General features: G+C 46.8%; 1 protein-coding gene across 6 annotated transcripts in view; it reads left to right on the top strand.

Moving 5' to 3' along the window:
• Positions 1-18651, top strand: part of LOC144162409 (aldehyde dehydrogenase family 3 member B1-like) — a 176119-nt gene that overhangs the window by 48476 nt on the left and 108992 nt on the right. For all 6 annotated transcript variants that reach the window (XM_077692928.1, XM_077692926.1, XM_077692927.1 and 3 more), the window contains exon 2: positions 879-974. In XM_077692928.1, the coding sequence (XP_077549054.1) occupies positions 884-974 (91 nt within the window). In that variant the 5' untranslated portion in view covers positions 879-883. The remainder of the gene's footprint in view (positions 1-878; positions 975-18651) is intronic.

The following is an 18651-nucleotide window of genomic DNA, read 5'->3' as shown; positions in this document are numbered from 1 at the left end:
GGTTCGTTCCAAGGATTGCCTCGCTAGAATCATACTGACACCGGTTTTAACGCACACTTCGCTCAAATAAGCTATATAATTAGGAAGAAAATGTAAATATCATTAAGAAAAAAAGCTCATTTCCTGCAACAGAACCTATGATGTCATATGCGCCCAGCTGTGCGATTGGCTGAGGCCGGCAAAATCAAACGAAAATCAGGCAGGGCTTATAACCTTGCCGAACGAGCTGCTTGCGGTTAAATGAGATGCATATTCATTTCACAGCAGTACGAATGGGGGGTAAAAAATGAAAGTTATGAAAATACACGTAAACATATAAGTACCGACGCGCAATTCTATTGGTACTTTGCGCACTATGCTTGTTTTAGCTGCACAGCAGTCCGCCGCTTTAGAGTTGTCTTACACGACACCGGCCGATTGCCGTAAGCGACGTTGTCTTACGTGACCCTGTTTGTCGAGCACACCACATGTTTCACGAAACGATTCATTTCTACCGTAACAAAAACAAGCCAGGTCCAAATACGGTCAAAAACAAAGCAATGGCGGACAACGGCCCGCGGCTCAGTATGGTAGCGCCGGCTGGGAGGACTGACGGTAAGCAAGGCTGCAGAGCCGAATGGCGCACTGGAAGTTCGTTTGAATAGCCGCCCTGTGACTTCATGGCGGACGTCACGAAAACAGACTATTCGGCGGGAGAATAAAAATTTAAGTCTAAATTGATAAATTCATCAGTTAATACGGCTTCGTGTGCTGCCGGGCAAGCGCTGGGGGCACTATAAAACAAAATCTTTCGAATAAAACAAACTTTGTCTGTGTGGTCCCTTTAAGAAGGCCACATTTTGACTGGTGGCGTTCTTTCTCGATGTTATCCTTCGCAGGGGTCATGCCGCTCCCGAAAGGCGTAGAGGCCGACACTCCAGCTGCGCCGAACGGCACCGCTGTCGGCCCAGGCATGGTCGACCCTCACTTTATCGGTGAGTCTCTTCTGGCCGCAAAGCGTACCGTGAAAAGCTTGTACCCCCCAGATGCTTCCGAATATTGCCAAAACCACTTTCAGAGATGCATCTGCGTCGTCCGTGCGTGTTCTCAGAATAAAGACAGCCAAGGTTCAGCGTGCACCGGCTAGAGACTAAGGTTTTTATAAAATTTTGAGGGGCGTGAAAAAAACAGGGTTTTTCTTATGTGTTTTTTTTGTCAGAAAATTATGAAAAATTGAAAAAAGAAGGACGATTTCGCGCAGATCTATAAAAAATTGGGCATACTCCTTAACACTTCCGTGACCGCGGAAAAATCGGTTGTTTTGGGGCATTCCAGGAAATTTTTTTTCTTGCCGCAGAAAATTATTCATGCTGAAGTGTAAGATACGAAATGATAGAGAAAGAACAGGGCTTTGTAACAGTAATAATTTCAAACAAAGGATTTGTTACAAATTTTGTTAAAAAATTATCAAATCAAAAAAGTGACAAAAGGAAAAAGAAATGATGAACACATCAATGCCACTTTGTGCAGGGCACACACAAAAGAAATTTGAAATACAATTTGAACGTAAGGCGTCTTATTGCACGCAAAAAGTGACCATAAATGCTGGGAACTACACGAATGAAACAAGCTACGGCCGCTGTAAAAAAAATAAATAAGAAATATCCAATCGACTCGCGATAATTCAAACTCGAAGAGACCCCAGGATTATGTTTGAATTATCCGAAATTTGAATTATCAGAAGGTTTCATATATATGACTCTGTGCAAAGTGACAGCACACATTATGATTGGGAATTGGTTTTAATCACATTTTGTTTCGTTTCTAAGCATTTTTAATCTCCGACTGCACAAAATAAACAGGCGTAAAGTCCACAAGTGCGCAGCACTTTCGTAACCGCCGTGTTGTTTTTCTTTTATTCTTTTTTTTTCTGTCACGCGACACACGAATACGTGATTGTGCGTTTTTCTGTTTGTTTTTGCGACAATGGCCCGCGTAATTTTGAGCGCTTCAACAAGTGTAGGCAGTCAATCATGTTTAGACGTTTTTTGAGGTTGTTCGTTGTTTTGGTTTGCAATTCACACGGTGAAAACGCTAAATGTGGCTACAAAGTTGAGAACCGTCACGGTCTACCTTGTGCTTCGTTTTAAACGTTTGTTTACTAGCAATGCCCTTTTCCTTGAAGGCTTGAGGGTGGTTTTTTTTTTTTTTTTTTTTTGATTTTTCGACTTTTATGATTCTATAAGCACGCAAATTTTCAAATAATTGCGAGAAAGCGGTAAATATTTTCCAATATGAACACGCAAAAAGTACGAATCAACCGAACGACGGAGTTTGAATTAAGCGGCTTTTAAATACATTGAAAGGATAGCGGGCCAACCAAAAATTTGAACTTTCTTTGAATTAACTGAACACTACGAATTATCAGAGTCTGAAATGTCGCTAGTCTACTGTACGTAGAAACTTATTTTGGTTCGAATGGGATGTGAACCCGGGTCGTCAAGGGCCAAAGCCAAGTATGGTAACTACAGTGCTAATCGGGTACCGCGACGGGATGGAACACGGATTATCCGGATGCCTGCCGCGTGACAGGCACGGGGCATGAATATATAGGAGTGGAAACGGCCCATTGCGCAAGCGCGGGCGAGCGACCAGATAATGTAACAATGAAAACCAAGGCGGACTGCCAAGCTTCGTCGCTGCGACGGCGAAGGAGAAGGTAGCGGCACCTAGGTCGGTATTCTCGATTTTTGTCCCTTTTGCGTCCCTTTCAAAACTGTCCCTTTTGGCAAGCCCTGATTGGCTAAAAGCAAACAACCGGAAGTGACGTAACGCAAGCGCAACAAACCTACTACCAACACCCACTGCTTAACCGGAAGTACGTCACGATGAAAGGGACTCAAAAGGGACGTTTTCAAAAGGGACTGTTACGAGAATACCGGCGCATGATGGAAGAAATGATAGCGGCCGCAATTCATTCCGTGGCTGCGCAGTGCAATGCAGATCGCGGTTGCCGCGCAGTTTCTTCACCCGCGCCAGATGTTGCTGGGTTGACGTCTGACGAGCACTTGTGACATTATCTGGTCGTGCTAGGAAGCTTTCTTTCCCCTCCTATCTTATTCTTGCTCCGTGGTGTCAGGTAACCGTGATGGCACCGCAAACACAATGCTGTAGGAAAAAGTCTTCAATAATCCCTGGCATTCGCTTTCAAATCCCTGAAGAGACTTTTTACGCAACCAATAATTTTTAAAGACGATACTATTTCTTGGGATACTTCAAAGCGAAAATTTTCGTCTGTCTTTCTGTCTGTTTGTCTGTCTGTCTGTCTGTCTGTCTGTCTATCACTCGATTCAACCAGCCAGCCAAACTGAGCACAATCAGCGCAATAGTCTTTTATACCCACATCCAAATCTAAACGTCTAAGCCCGGTGTTAATGTTCATACTTATCAACATTATTAAACAAGAACGAGGGATTATGCAAATATAAGGTGGAAAATCAAGACATGAGTAATATGTGCAGGGTTCCTTTATTTAAAAAATTACGGATGCCTGGTTTTTGCGATAGCAAATAAAATATTACATCAACTGCAAAAACGCTCACCTGCTGTTGCCCGCGCTACCTGGTGGAACTAAAGAAATCAAACGGCAACAGCAACGAAAGGTTCAACTAGTATGTTTCGCGTTCCGCTTGGCACGCTCGTGGAGTGGGGCAGCGTGGCTCTATAAACGCTGGAGTAGGGTGCCTCGATTCACGCGCGTCTCCGCCGTACGGCAGCGCTGGCATCGAGGCAACCGACTTGGAGCAGTGGAACGCGGTAAATTTAAATTGACCAGCAAATCTGCAGCGTGCTATTTTGGGAGTAACGAGACGGGAGAAGAGTAGCATGAGTGGTGAGTGTGAAAGAGAAGGGATGCATTTACATGTCAGGGGCGCCGCTGGACTATTGTCTTCCGTCGACATTTGCAACAAAGGGAGCAGATACGCGGCGAATTTTTTTTTTTCATTAACACTGAAAATAATGTAATTGTTACATGTTACATCACAGAAGTCTCAGCAGAGCTTCCGCTCTCAAAATCTGCGCGCGATTTCACTCAAGACATCCATTTCAGAAAGCGTTTCCCTCATTGCAAATTGGCCGCATCACAACAAATACCCCCCCCCCTCCCCCGGGAGAAGCTGTGTTTATTTTTTTTGTCAGTATTATCCTGGGTAAAAAAAACGAAAAGAACCTGTTTTTTTTTTTTTCCTAATTCTTTTTTCGTTTTTTTCAACCGCTCACATTCTAGCACCGGCTCGCAACCACGACCTCTTTACCAGACTCTGTTCGGCCCGTTGCTTAAAGGAGTACTGACACCAAATTTTGATACCTAAAAAATGATATAATTGGCTTTAGTAGTTTGTACAGATGCCTCACAGAAATTTTTGCAGCGATCCGAGGCCGGAATCACATCTAAAATCGATTTTGATTGTCCAGGCCGCGAGCTTCCACAAGTCGGCAGCACTAGCGCAATCGCTTTCGGCGTGACGAAACATTGGCCTGCGTGTCTGGCCGCTTCAGGGTGACGTCATATAGTCGTTTTCAGAACCGGAAACGATATCCTGCGCTGCTGTTGTCGGTGGTATTCGTTTGGGCAGGTGTGAGCAATGCTTGTAAACGTTGCATGTTCTACGTCTTTGCTCTTCAGTTCGTTGCCGGCGCATGGTGTTCGGCACTGGTGCCGATAACTGCGCGGTGCGCGATGTCGACGGGCACCGCGGTGACGCGGCGGTGCGCGTCGCCGAGCTCGCCCAAGTTGTGCTATGGCAAGCTCGCGGTATGCGAAGTACTGCTCGTGGAAGCCTGTCCGAGCAAATAGACGACGACGCCACGATGCATTATTTTCCACGCGACGACATGCAGCGCTAAACGTGGACTGAGTTCGTGCACGCCGGCGGCCGCAAGAACTGTCGCCCAAGCCAGCGGGCTCGGGGTTGCACGGGTCACCTTGGGTGTTGGGAACTTAGTATCGTGGCGACTATTTGATCGCTGGTATCTGTACAACTGCGAATGACCATCCCTCACACAACTTTTCACCACACAATCATCCCCTTTTTCGCATATGAAGCTTTATTTTGGCAATAATTTCCGTTCCAGCGATCGGTGACCAAGACATCTGCCGCGGTCTATTTTGATTCTAGCGCGCAGGTGGCGCCATCTTTCGGCTGCTCGCCGCACCGTGGTGCCGGCAGTGCTGGGGCGGAGCGCCGAACCTCCGCTTCCGGTCAGCGTAGGCTTACCATCGCCGCAAATATCTGAACGCCACTTTTAAATTCAGCGCTCATAACAGCTCCTAGCACAATTTTCAACACACTAACATCTACTTTCTCGCATGTGGAGCTTCTTTTTCGTGATCAGATTGATTAGAAGAGTGGCGACAAGCTGTTGCTATCACGGTCTGCGCCGGTTCGAGCCGCAGTGATATTAAAAAACGGACGACGGCGAAGACATCGCCAGCCTAATCAGCCTAATCGCCTGGCTAAATAAAGTTGTGATGTCTGTCGGGTGGCAGTGACTCATCCGAGTCTGACGATTCAGACGACATGTTGACTGCGCGGGCGAGTCGCGGACCATGTGCAATCGTAGCAGACGATGCGGCGAACGCATGGAGGAAAGAAAAACGTCCCTGACGTCACGGGTGAGACCGTGACGTAAGGCTGGCCCGCTTGCAGGCTGGCCTTCGAACGGCCATTTTCCCGCGCGGCGATCAAATTTTAAATTGGTTGCAATAAACGTGCTATAATTAATTCTGTGTTGGCGGCTGACGGCTTTCGGTTCGATTTTCGTAATTACTGGGCCAATAGGTATTCTTTATAGCATAAAAACTGAAAGCGAGAAATTTCGTGTCAGTACTCCTTTAATGACGCGGTGCGCTCCGAAAGGTAGCAATGTCAGCCAACGACTTCTCTCATAAGTCAGTTATTGTACCCGCGAAAAAAAAAAAAGATAACATAGGCTAATATGACCGCGGTGGCATGCGTTACAGATGGAGGTGGAAAGCGAAAACGCCCGTGAGTGTCGAGATTCCGGGGCACGTTTCAAACGACCCTGCAACACTTTTTTCAACTTCTTTTTTTTTTTTTTCAAAATCTTAAATGCTTTTAGAACATACTCAATCAACGCACCGAGTACTTAGATTAGGGGGTTTACAAAGTACCTCAGCCAAAGGGCACTTCACTGTGCCGATCAGATAACTTAGAAACTTGCTCAAAAGATTTTTCTCTCTTTCCCGGTCTTTGCGTCCTTCGACCGCTGTAAGTACGTCATTGCAGCAGTGTAGCGGCTACTGGCCGGCTTTCCTTCTGTTGCATTAATGAACGCATTCGATTGCCGCTTTAAAAAGAAAGCCACAACCGCCAAGCAGAAACGGAAGGCGTTTCTGCTGCGACGAGCAAATCACGCACTGCCGCCCCGTGCTGACGGTAACTATATCTTTCGCAGTGTTTCAAGACGCGAGAGACAGAATGAAAGCGTTTATCGGAAGCGTTGCAGAGTCCTGTTGAATATCACCAGGGGGTCGAAATTAATCCGGAGCTGCCCTCCACTACCGCGCGCCTCAAAACCCAGATGTAGCTTCGGCGCATTCAATACCCAAGATTTGAAAAGTCTGATAGTAGGGTTTTACGCGCCGACGCAACGCAGGCGATGGGGCGCGCCGTAGTGGAGGGCTCCGGAAATTGACCGCCTGGGGATCTTTAACGTGCGCCGAAATCTCGTACACACGGGCATTTTTGCTTTTCGCCTTCATCAGAAAAGCGGCCGCCGCGGCCGGGAATCGAACCCGAGACCTCGTGCTCAGCAGCGCAACGCCTTAGCCACTGAGCCACCGCGGAGGGTAAGATTTAAAAAGTCCACTAATATATTCATTATAATCAACCTGTTTGTGTCTACTGGAGCGCGAAGGCCTCTCCCAACCTTTTCGAGCAATTTCAGTCGTAAGAGTGTCGTGTCTTTTTTTTCTGCCCCCGAGTTTTCGGAGTTGGTCCCTCCATCGAATCCTTGGTATTCTCCAATTCCGTTTACCCTCCCTAGGTAGACATTGCGTCAAACGGATGGTCCACCTGTTGACCTTCATCCGCCGTCATGACCTGCCCAATCACACCTTTTTCGCTTTATTTGGACATCGACTAATAGATGTTACAAGTTGCTATTGTTGCATGACTGTGACACTTGCCCCACGGTGACCTTTGCCGCATGCGCAAAACTGTCGTCGCTTGCTGTGCTCCTAATTCGAAAGATTGTCGGTTGTGCTCTGTGTTACGTGTACCGTTGTTAAGCAAATAGGCCAACATTTACTGTGAATTCCACCAGTGAGGTCGCTTTCTGAAACGTAACAGGCGTTATGCGCACTCGTTGTATTCGATTACTCTACTGAATGGCGAAATAATCACCAAAATATTGCGAGCTTGTTCAGGCAGAGGAGGCGAAGCCGGGATGGATAGTTTCGAATACTAACTATTGCCCAACCGTTAATGAGGGTTGAGTCTCAAGCTGCGAGTTAACGCAGTCATGATGATATCTAGCGACCATAAAGTAACTCACAATCTACTCATGAAAATAGCTACAGCGCGAACAGAAGCAAGGACACAGAAAGACGACGTGGCGGGCGCTGACTTCCAAATGAATTTATGATAAAAACTTGCACCTTTTATGCGCCCTCGTCATGTTAACAACCGTAAAAAATAAAAGATGAAAAACAACAACTACAGAAAAAAAAACAGACATAGAACATGTGATAGCACACCACCACATCAACACGCCTTCACGCTCTTGGCACAATATATACAGATACCAAGTTATGTCATACCCGATGTACAGCACGTGTTTGAAAGGAAATCTGTGTCTTTTTCGGACAACGTGATTGACGCCCCGCTCACACATTTACTACGAAGCCTTTCAATTTCGTGTGCTTCAATTATTTCTCGGCTAGCTTGGCGTATAAAAGGTGTAACTTTTTCTCATAATACATTCAGTTGGAAGTCAGCGCTCATCCCGTAGTATTTCTGTGTCCTTGTTTCTGTTCGCGCTGTAGCTATTTCTAAAATGAACTACCAACTAGCCCAACAGTGAGCATTGTTAAGCTATTCATGAAGTCTTCATCATCATAATCATCATCATCACCAACCTTCTGATGTCTACTGTAAGACGAAGGCTCCCACAGGCTTTTACAGCTCCAATACGGGGGCCATCCGTTTACAGGGTCGGAGTAACAAAACATTTGACGAACACCTTGGAGGTGATGTGCCGCGGAAGAACATCGGAAACTGCTTCATGAATGTGCCTTTATTTTGCATGAGAATTGTCCTCTAAAAAACTCTCTGACTGAGAAACGATGGGCGAGGGTTTTCTGAAACAACACTTCCACGAGTATTACGTATCTCAGACGTTCCATTTGTTATCGGTCTCCCCAGAACCACTGCTAATCCCGTGAGCAGGTCTGACTTGACCCATGTTCGGCTCCTGAATATAACAATTAGTTAACACCTTCAAGGCTCTGAAAATTCTTCCACATTTGGAAGTACTTTTCAATTGCCGACAATGGGCGTAGTTGCACATCGTGCCTCATAAACAGAAAAGCGAACAAAGCTTCGCCAGCCTTTACAGCATGAAACAAGCTTAAAAATCAGTTCATCGGCAGATAAAACTGCAGCCGTGACGGAAGCTATTCCAGTGCTTCGAAAACGCATTCGTAGAACGCAAGCTATATGCGCGTCTGCTAGAATAAAACTGCAGTCTTTGCGATGGTCTATTAAGCTAATAAAATCGGAAGAATGATAAATCACGAATGCGAAACAGTCGTCTCTTTGTTCCCGGTCAATACTCCCATAAATAAATTACTGTCATATTACAATTCAAAGTGAGCTAAGCATTTATTTTGCAATACCATTTTCATTGGTATTTTAACCGATTCAAAGTCCAACCATGCGAGTAGGGCTGAAGGTCAATAGTATTTTCCTGTTTTGCAGTGAACGACCTTGCCGTTCGCGGCATGTATTGATGCGACAATTTTATGCTTGAACGGATGCCACCTTTCCGTTGTAAAGCGGACGACGACGCGCCCACGTGTCGTTTGGAGGCAGCGAGTACATGTGGCAACAATCATTAGTAGGGACGCAGCGAAAGCTCAAAATATCGATCCCTACTGCATCGAAAGCTATGTTCGAACCCGAAATAACCATTACGTACACTCCATTCGCCAGGTAAGAACTGTACGCGATATTTGAAATAATACGAGTTGCCATTCGAAGTACTAGCCCGTAAACCCAAGGTCGCCTCACAGTAAGAAACTTTTAGGATTCATTGAAGTAGCACAATTGTATTCTGAGCGGAGCAACGTGTCATATTCATTTAATAACCTAGCCCCACGGCAAATCTAATGTCATTCCCATCGAATGTCATTCGTTCGACTTAACGACATTTTCTTGACGCGCTGCTACACGGTCAAGATTAATTTCATTTGCAAACGATGGCAGTTGCGATGGGTAAAAACTTGTAGAGGAAATATTTTAGCAAGCGCTTCAATATGTGCGAAACCTCAGCGAAAAGTGCTTAAACACCCTTACTGAACTTTTTAATGCACTTTGGGCACTGTTGCAGCAACTTATTGCACACTATTAAACGCTTACGCCACGCCAGCGTGGAACATATACACAAACATGGCCGCTGGCACCCACCGCACCGGCTGAGGCTGCCCTGGTAGCGAGACTAGCGGTACTCTTTACGACAACTCTATTCGGCTTGTTTCATATAAATAAATAAATGACTAAAATATACGTATGTAAATATATTATAAAGCTACCGACACTTTTGTAGTCTTTTTTGGGTGGGCATTACCACCAACTTTCTGGTGTCGAGATAATACATTTGCTGGTACAACGCAGTCGAATGGGTTCCGCAGACTTATTAGGTCCCTAATGTCATTCTGATAGAGTGTCATTACGTTTTCTCGTGTGGCAGCAAACAAATGTCACTTTGAACGAATGACATTCGATAGGAATGACATTGAGTTTGCCGAGTGGCAGGTGTATATGTTATCCGGACCCTTGTTTGCCCTGTTTAATTTTTCCGAACAAATTTGTTAGCGTTTTAATGCCCGCAAAATTTTCGGCGTGTAATCTTCATGTAATGTTTATTTTATGACATAAATTTCTAATAGTAAAATAATGCAGCCACAAGCCACAATTTTTTATCGTCAACGTGCATAGGATGAAGCCACATAAATCACGGAGCAAGATCCCAGTGCAATCCTGTACTGCTCAGGCACAAAAGCTGACAGGGATGACGTTTGCGTACTTCAACTGTCCTTCTTTTTCATTTGTGACCCAATGTCAGTGAGTCATTAAGGGCCGGTTTATGAAAGGTGGTTTTTGAAAGGTTTATGAAAGGCCAATTAGCCTTTACTGCTTTTTAGGTGGATGCGAAAAGAGAAAACATCCGTGTTTCATCCGGAGTACTCCACTGTATACAGCGCGCCTCACAGCTTCGGTGGGTTAGAAAACTCGAAATTATGAAAAAAAAAAACCTTTTAAACAACAGACGCGGCGATTGGGCGGGCCTAATTCCTGTGGGTGTCTTAGCATATGTCCCACTTGTCTTTACGGTTCTGACCACTTCTTTCGTGAATGCATCGAGAACGTTCTTTGCCTTTAAAGACAGTTGGCACTTCCGCGGAACGTATCAGGCCTGGCTCTTTTTTTTTTTTTTTTAATTTTAAAGCATTACTGAAGTACATAACAAACCGCTGCCTGCCGGAAACAGGGGTGCACGCAAAGCTCGACCTCAGTGAAAACGAAAACGACCTAAAACGAAGCGGGATTACCGCAAAACGAAAACACTTCTGCGAAAATCAAAAGGCAATGACCAAAATGAAAACGCAAAACCATCGATCGAACAAAACCAAACCCTTTTATTTACCCGAGCTTTACCTGGGCACAAATGTTTGGCACGCGTTATTGTAGATCTTTTTTTTTTCTTTGCACTTATCGAGAACGTTTACGTCCTTCATAGGCAGCCCGCTCAGCCACGCGGGGCTTACCCAAGAAGGGGCACTGCCCAATGAGAGCGAGTGACCACACCTGCGATGTGGCGTGATGCGAGCGACGACGCTAACTAGCTTCCATTGATCGTGATACGGCACGACACTTGTGCGAGCGCGGCCGTGCCAGCAGATAAAGTTGGCTTTGCCGCGAGGTGTTTCGGCGTATGCCGCCACCGACTTCGCAAGTCAGCCAATCCAAGCTTCGCTTGAAAAACTTGACGTGGCTGTATTTGACCTGCCAAAGCTAAGAGTGACTAAACGTTTCTCCAAGGAACCTGCCAAAGCCCTCAATAGCGCAGACAAGCACGTGTATTCTCTCGTAAACAAGCTTGTCAAGATTTATCGTGCAAACCCTGCTGGGAGAAATTGTCAGGGGCCTGCCAAAGTCATCAACCAAGAGCGGCCAAACTTTCTTGCCGAACGACCTGCCAAAGCCCTCAACAGTGAAGACAAGCTTGCGTGCTCTTTTCTGACCCACTTGTTAGTGACCTTCCGAAGATCCTAACGGTTAAAAGCAATAACGGGTCCTTTCTTGTGTAGAACTCAAGAGACCTTCCGAAGCCCTGAACACTTGAAGAGTAGGGTGGGCACTTTCTCGCGACCGAACTCGCCAAAGGCTTGCAGAAGACCCCAATGGTTGAAGACAAGCACGGGTGCTAGCTTCCTTGTGATTGAACTCGTCGCAAGACCTTCCGGAGCCCTCAACACTGAAGATGAACACAGGTATTGTATAGCTGCACCGGGAAAACCCTTCAGGTAACCTACCGAGCCTGTCAGCAGTGAAGAGAATAATGGGTGCTGTCTAACTGGACTGGAAAAACTTATCGAGGAGCTTGCCCGTCCCTACGCTCACGTTTCCCCGAGAACAAGGGAGTCGAATCCTGCTGGGTAAACTTTTAAAAGACCTGCTAACGCCTTCAACCGTGACAGCACTCACTCTTAAGAAAAAGGTTGTGGCATTCACTAATGGAACACTAACAAGTTACTTGTCCCAGTATACACTAGGCACTCAGTCAGCAACTGGAGGTACTAAATGCAGCACTAGTCAGGGTTACTAGCTGAAGCAGGCAGTAAGCACACCACTACCTTCACTAGTAAACGCCTAGCGGTAACACCCTTCTGAGCTTCATGCGTTTACTAAGTGGCCATGCATAACCTAGTCATAAGCACGGCCTTAATCTAGTGTATACTACTTCCTACACCCAGTTAATTTCCTAACCATGCAGTTGCTAGTGGCAGAGCCCACGTACCGTTCCGCGGGGTAGCACCAAATCCTTACGAACCTTACTACACCGCGGTACGGTACGTGGGTTCTGCCAGTAGCAACTGCGTGGTTAGGGAATTAACTGAGTGTAGGAAGTAGTATGCACTAGATTAAGGTCGTGCTTATGACTACGTTATGCATGGCCACTTAGTAAATGCATGAAGCTCGGAAGGGTGTTACCGCTAGGAGTTTACTAGTGAAGGTAGTGGTGCTTACTGCCTGCTTCAGTTAGTAACCCTGACTAATGCTGCATTTACTACCTCCAGTTACTACGTAGTGTATACTGGGACAAGTAACTTGTTAGTGTTCTATTAGTGAGTACCACAACCTTTTTTTAAAGAGAGAGGAGTGTGTTGTATTCAGCCAATGCGTCTCAATGGGTGTCCCCCATTGTAGTCATTGAGAAGAAAGATGGCAGTATTAGGCTTTGTGTAGACTTACGCGAACCTAACAAGGCGATCGTTCCGGACACCTTCCCGCTGCCGCACATGGATGAGTGGCGTCATCCTTCGGTGGGGCAACGTATTTTTCCAAGCTCGACTTAACTTCTGCCTATCACCAAGTTCTCCTGGATCCTGAGAGTAGGGTCTTGACGGCTTTCATTACACAAAAAGGGCTGTACCTGCTCAAACGCGTTTGTTTTGGGCTAGCGTCAGCACCTGCGGATTTCCAGAGTATGATGTCTCTCATTTTCGCAATTGTGCTGGTTTCCTCTTTTACATTGACGACGTCATGGTGTTTGGTAAATCGGCTGAGGAGCTCCTAAGGAACCTTGAGACAGATCTACAGCGTATCAAAGGTCTGAAGTTGAACAGTAAATGTGTGTTCGGAGTTCAGGAGCTTGAATTTTTGGGCCACAAGGTGACGCCTTCCGGTATTTCGCCACTACCAGGGGTACCAATACGAAAAGTTTTACAAGTACATAAAAATGTTCACTACATCCTAGTTTTTTTTTATTTTTTTATGTTCCTTCTGTACTGAAACGAAAACATGAAACTCTCGCTTGCTATACAGCTAGCGCCATCTGGTGAAAGCTAGTGAAAGGAAAATTTTTTTCTTGTTTATTTTTATTTCATTAAAGAAGCGATATACTGCGAAAAGAAGCACGCTAGGCAGTTAGGGACATATATATGGGTTTGCAAAACATTTCGCGTTAGTACACGATCCTTTTGAAGGTCGTGGGTCATGAATACGTAAGTCCCATAGGAATGTGACCATGTGAGTCCGCCTTAACACTGCTTTTGGGCTCGTTTTCCTTCCAATCTTAAGGCCTCAGATCCAGTCTATAGGCAATGAACTTTTTTTCCGATCAATTGAGGAGATTTTCCTCCCGCTCTATCAGTGAAAATTTCACAGCATATGCTCTCGAGAACTTTAGAGCTTGTGTGCTACGAAGCTTTTATCTCGTTGTGCTTTGGTAAACACCCAAAAAGCCCGTAGAGGCAAGGCGTTTCTGATTCTGCTTCGGCCCCCTACTGCGTGACTCCCATCTCTCGGATAGTTGTTCCCGCTCACGTGGTGGGAGTTAACATAAACTGAGTAGGTGATGCTCGTGCAAAAATTCTTCGGCTGCACGTAAAGCATCCTGCTTGAAAACAAACACTGTGACGGCAAGGATAAAGCCTTAGCAAAACCGGTGTTCCCCACGTTTCGCACCTTCCGCCGCTTCTTTTCTTCTCTCCTTTAAAGTAGTTTTCATTGTGAGCATGGACGGGTGTTTCCCAGCGCTTTCTCCCAACAGGCGAAGGTGGCCGACGACTCCTAGATGAGAAGGCCACAAACCGTTGCGCCCGCTGCATTGTCCAGGCACACCTGATTTTTGGTCTCCGCATTGTGATATCCGCGGACACTTACTTGTTCAACCCCTCAAATCACACCACCACGTCGACCTCTGGGCGGTTGTCTTGCAAGCAAGCTTCATTGGTACCTGGGAGGTGTTGGTCTCGCCCGTTCAGCCTCTTTCAAGCGTGAGGCGAACAAAAGGGCGCGGGAAAAAACGGGGCCGGCAGCAGCCCAGGTTCGCACGATGCATATAGAGCAGCTGCGTACCGTAATACACCATGCGGTACGGTACATGAGGGGACCGTCTGCTGTCACCTTGAAAGAGGTCTCACGCATATAAAACATTTGAAGCTTGCACGGACGCGCAAACAATATGTGGGACACGCATTACACGATGTTGGTAAACATGTGCTGGCGTGCCGACAAGCACGCACGGGCACACTCATACACGCACACACAGAGAGGTACAGACAGCGACAGACGACATACATGCTCGTGGGCGGACTCACACGCGCGCACACAAAAAGTGGAACAGACACACATACACATAGAGGCACGCAAACGACAGACAGACAGACAGACAGACAGACAGACAGACAGACAGACAGACAGACAGACAGACAGACAGACAGACAGACAGACAGACAGACAGACAGAGAGTAGACAGCTCCGCGAACGTTACAGACCTATTGTGCAACTTCTGTTTCACTTTGGCCGGCTGGATGAATCGAGTTACAGACAGACAGACAGACAGACAGACAGACAGACAGACAGACAGACAGACAGACTCGCATATACAGTAAGACAGGCAAGGTCATGGTACCCATGCACGCATGCACGCAGAAACACACACAGACGCACATAGGCGAACGAGTATACACACATGCATACAGACACACGCACGCCAACACCATCACACACACTCATACTCAAAGGTGTCTGGCAATTTCCTCGTCAATTACTATTTCGTTTACTCCTCGGTGTAATCTTCAAACTGGGACACACGGTCCACGCTATCCAGCTGTTCAACGGGTGACACGCATTATTACAGCACACACTTCCGAGTCTGACAGCTAGGCAGAAGACAGCTGCGTGTCTGCTCGGTGTGCGCCGAATCTATTCACATAGCAGTGGCTTCATAACGGAGCATTAACTCGCCATTCAGGGCCAGTGAAAGTGGATGACCAGGGGAGCTGTTTAGCGCACGGCATAAAGGTGACACAAAATGAAGGTGAAGGATAAGAGCAAATTTTAATTCTCTTGAGCGTTGACAGCGGTCTCCCTTAGGAAATACACATACATGCACAAACATACTTTTGTTTTGACTGTACTTGTTGATCTTGAAAAGCAACCGTAACCGTAAACAAGCAATCGTAAAAACCGGACTTAAAGGAGCACTGACACCAATTTTCGGCGTTAATATTATTGCACAGTTCGCTTCCTTCACTCAACAGAATACCCTGGCTGAAATATGAGGGGCCTGCGACGCGAAGAACATAGTTCAATTGGATCGCATTTATCGCGCCGACGGAGGAGCGCGCGGAGCGGCACTCAGGAAATGGACATCAGCGTGACATCACTCCAGGCGGAAAAAGAAGTGACGCGACAGCGCTCGTCAAAAACTCGTGACGTCACTTCACGCGCGCGGCCCCACGAGCGGCGAGCGGGAACAACACCCTCTCAAGCGGGCGCCGGTGACGTCCGCACAAAGCGGTGAGGTCAAACCGGGAGGCTGTCATATGCGCCGTTCGGGATGCAAGCGCGGGAATTTGAAACAAACGATTTTCAGGCTGTTCAATGTAATTAACTATCGCGCGCTGAAGTATTTGAAGTGCTGTTTCAGGTTTGCGAGACCATTAAGCATCGATATAAGCAATAAAAGTGTAACATAAAATTTTCGTGTCAGTGCTCCTTTAAAGTTAAGCGCCAGAAGATCCAAAACACTTGCATCCGCGTTTCTACCCGCCGCGCACCGCTCAGTGGCTAAGGCGTTGTGCACCGAGCCCGAGGACGTGGGTTCGATTACCGGCCGTCGCAGCAGCTTTTTTAATGGTAGCTAGGAGGAGGAAGGGTGCCTTTAATGATAAAGAGAAGTCAGCCTGGCAGCAAGCTTGGCTTGCTACTCTACATGAACATGATAGGGGCGAAAGTGAAGGGAAGACACAAAAACTCATACAAACGCTAACAAACGCATATAAGAATGTAGAAATTGACAGACGAAGGCTCACGCACACAGCACACGCGCAGTGGGAAAGTTAAGGCAAACGTTCACAAGTTTCGTTCAGGCCAGAGTCACAGCGAAATGACACCAAGGCCCTTGTACTCCGCGGAAGTTGAGTGTCATGGACCGATGACGTGGCGAAGTTTCAGTGGTGCATCAGCACGCAGTCCCAAAGTTCTCTTCAAGGTTAGCCGTGCGGTGTCATAACGGGACACACACAGTCCATGTTCTACGCCCTCGCGAACGCATGCATACGTGACAGTGAGCGGAGGCAACTCGGCGCGTCTTGTGCAAGTAGCGGTTGGTAAAAGCGGCGTTGAGGCGAATGCGATCAATAAATGCTTCGTCGCGTTTTCCCAGGCCATTCGGCATTCGGAAAGTGCAGGCGGGATTAATTCTGTACAATGGATGTGATAATTTTTTGGTCCGTACGTCGATATTAAAAGTTGTGACTGCCGCGCCACAGAGTACGCAAGCGTCGCGGCGTGACGTCGAGGGGAGGGAATCGGGGTGATGACGCTGGATTGGTTGTGGGCCGCGCAAGCTGTTTCGTCGGCCACCACATTCCCATTCACCTCAGAATGTCCAGCGACAGTAAAAGCTTGTTTATTCGAACTTTAAGAGCACCATAAAATTGTTCGAATTAAGCGGATTTCGAATTATCGGGCTGGCGCTACGATGAATGGACATCGCGCCACAGTGCGCGGTCAGAACACCAAGAGGCCACCTCTGAACTCGTTATCCCGAATTAGGCTTTACTACACGCTTGTTGCGCACACCACGTGATCAAAAGAGACGACACAAAAAAACCCTGCAATGATTTGGTTTGGATTTTCAACACTTTGTACTTACTCTGGGCCGACTTCTTCTTCGAGGAGCGATGGAAATCAGGGGATCGTAGTTAGAATTAACCGTTCTGGATACCGACGCGTTCGAATTATCAGGAGTTTTCCTCCATTGAAATGTACAGGGCTGTGCCGGGACCAGGGCGTCAGTTCGAATTAACCGAGTTCGAATTAACGAGCTTTTACTGTAGCCACTGTAGCACTACGTCGTGAAGCAAGCTGGCAGTTTGTGTATGCACGGTGTGTAGTTCGTGGGCCAGTTGTTCCCGTGGAAATTAGGCTAGTTGTTGAAGTGCTGCCCGTGAATATGTCAAAATAACACACACAAAATCTTCTTTCCCAAGAACGTATACTGCAAAGCAGAGCGCAATGCAGCAAGTTCTGAGGTCGTCGACGTTGTTTTGTGTCTTCACCTGGCCGCAGTTGTGGTCCGCATCGGTGGAACCCAGACTCCGACCATAGTGGCCATCCCGGATGCATCGGTGTTGATATGCTTGTGGTTAGGATATCATTTCTAAATGTGCTCTAGAGTAAAGTAAAAGCGAAAAGCGGAAACGCCCGCATGTTCTAGATTTCGGCGCACGTTAGAGATCGAAATTAAAGATCGCACGTTAAAGGTGGTCGAAATTAACCCGGAGCTCTCCACTACGACGCGCCTCATCGCCTGTGTATATATACAGTAATACCTCGTTAACTCGAAGTAGTAAAAACCGGGAGATATTTCGAGATAAGCGCATTGTCGAGATAAGCAAAGTTGCCCGAACTGCCATGAAATATCGAGTTCTTTGCGAAAATTGCGCTAATACTTACCAGCTCTTCAACAGTTGCCTCCAAGCGTGCTTTCCATAAAGGTTCGAAAGAGAAAAAAAAACATACATGAGACGTTCACCGGATGTGTTTTGTGGCACTGCAATTTTACTTAGCAGGAAAGAACTGCGTAAGGCTGGTATGCTTTGCGGTTGCACTCGGGCCTAGTAAGGAGTCCTCTAGCTGTTTGACACATTGCATAAGCCGATCTTCCCCGCCGCTGCACTCAAACTTATTTCGCCTGCGCTCTATACAATTTTTTTTTTTCATCGGGAAAGAGACCCGCGCTCTCCATTGGTTTTTCCCCGCACGACACACCTGTCTTCTGGTACACTGTACTAAAGTACCTCTGCGCATGTCTCTACCGTCACATAACGTGCCACAGGGCTGCTTGACGAAGTTGATACGCCTCTAGGCTCAGACCTTTGGTTCGAGAAAAACAGCGGCTTTTTGGCAGGCGCGGCTAAACGAGAAAAAAATCAGGCGCGGCAGCATCGCTCGAATCTTGTAAAACGGTCCGCGGCGGCGAAATTTTCGTTCCACTCTCAGTCAAGATTTCGAGATATCCGCAGCTTGGCCCAAAAATACTTCGAAATAAAGGGCAACAAATACATGGGACGTATAGGAAAGGGTTCGGTGCCGCGGAAATTTTCGACTTAGCGGATTTTTCGAGATG

The sequence above is a fragment of the Haemaphysalis longicornis genome, unplaced genomic scaffold (genome assembly GCF_048455015.1).
Source record: "Haemaphysalis longicornis isolate Haplotype H1 unplaced genomic scaffold, Haemaphysalis longicornis Haplotype H1 scaffold_12, whole genome shotgun sequence".
In the NCBI taxonomy this organism is placed as follows: domain Eukaryota; kingdom Metazoa; phylum Arthropoda; class Arachnida; order Ixodida; family Ixodidae; genus Haemaphysalis; species Haemaphysalis longicornis.
This window is presented reverse-complemented; position numbering and strand designations above follow the sequence as displayed.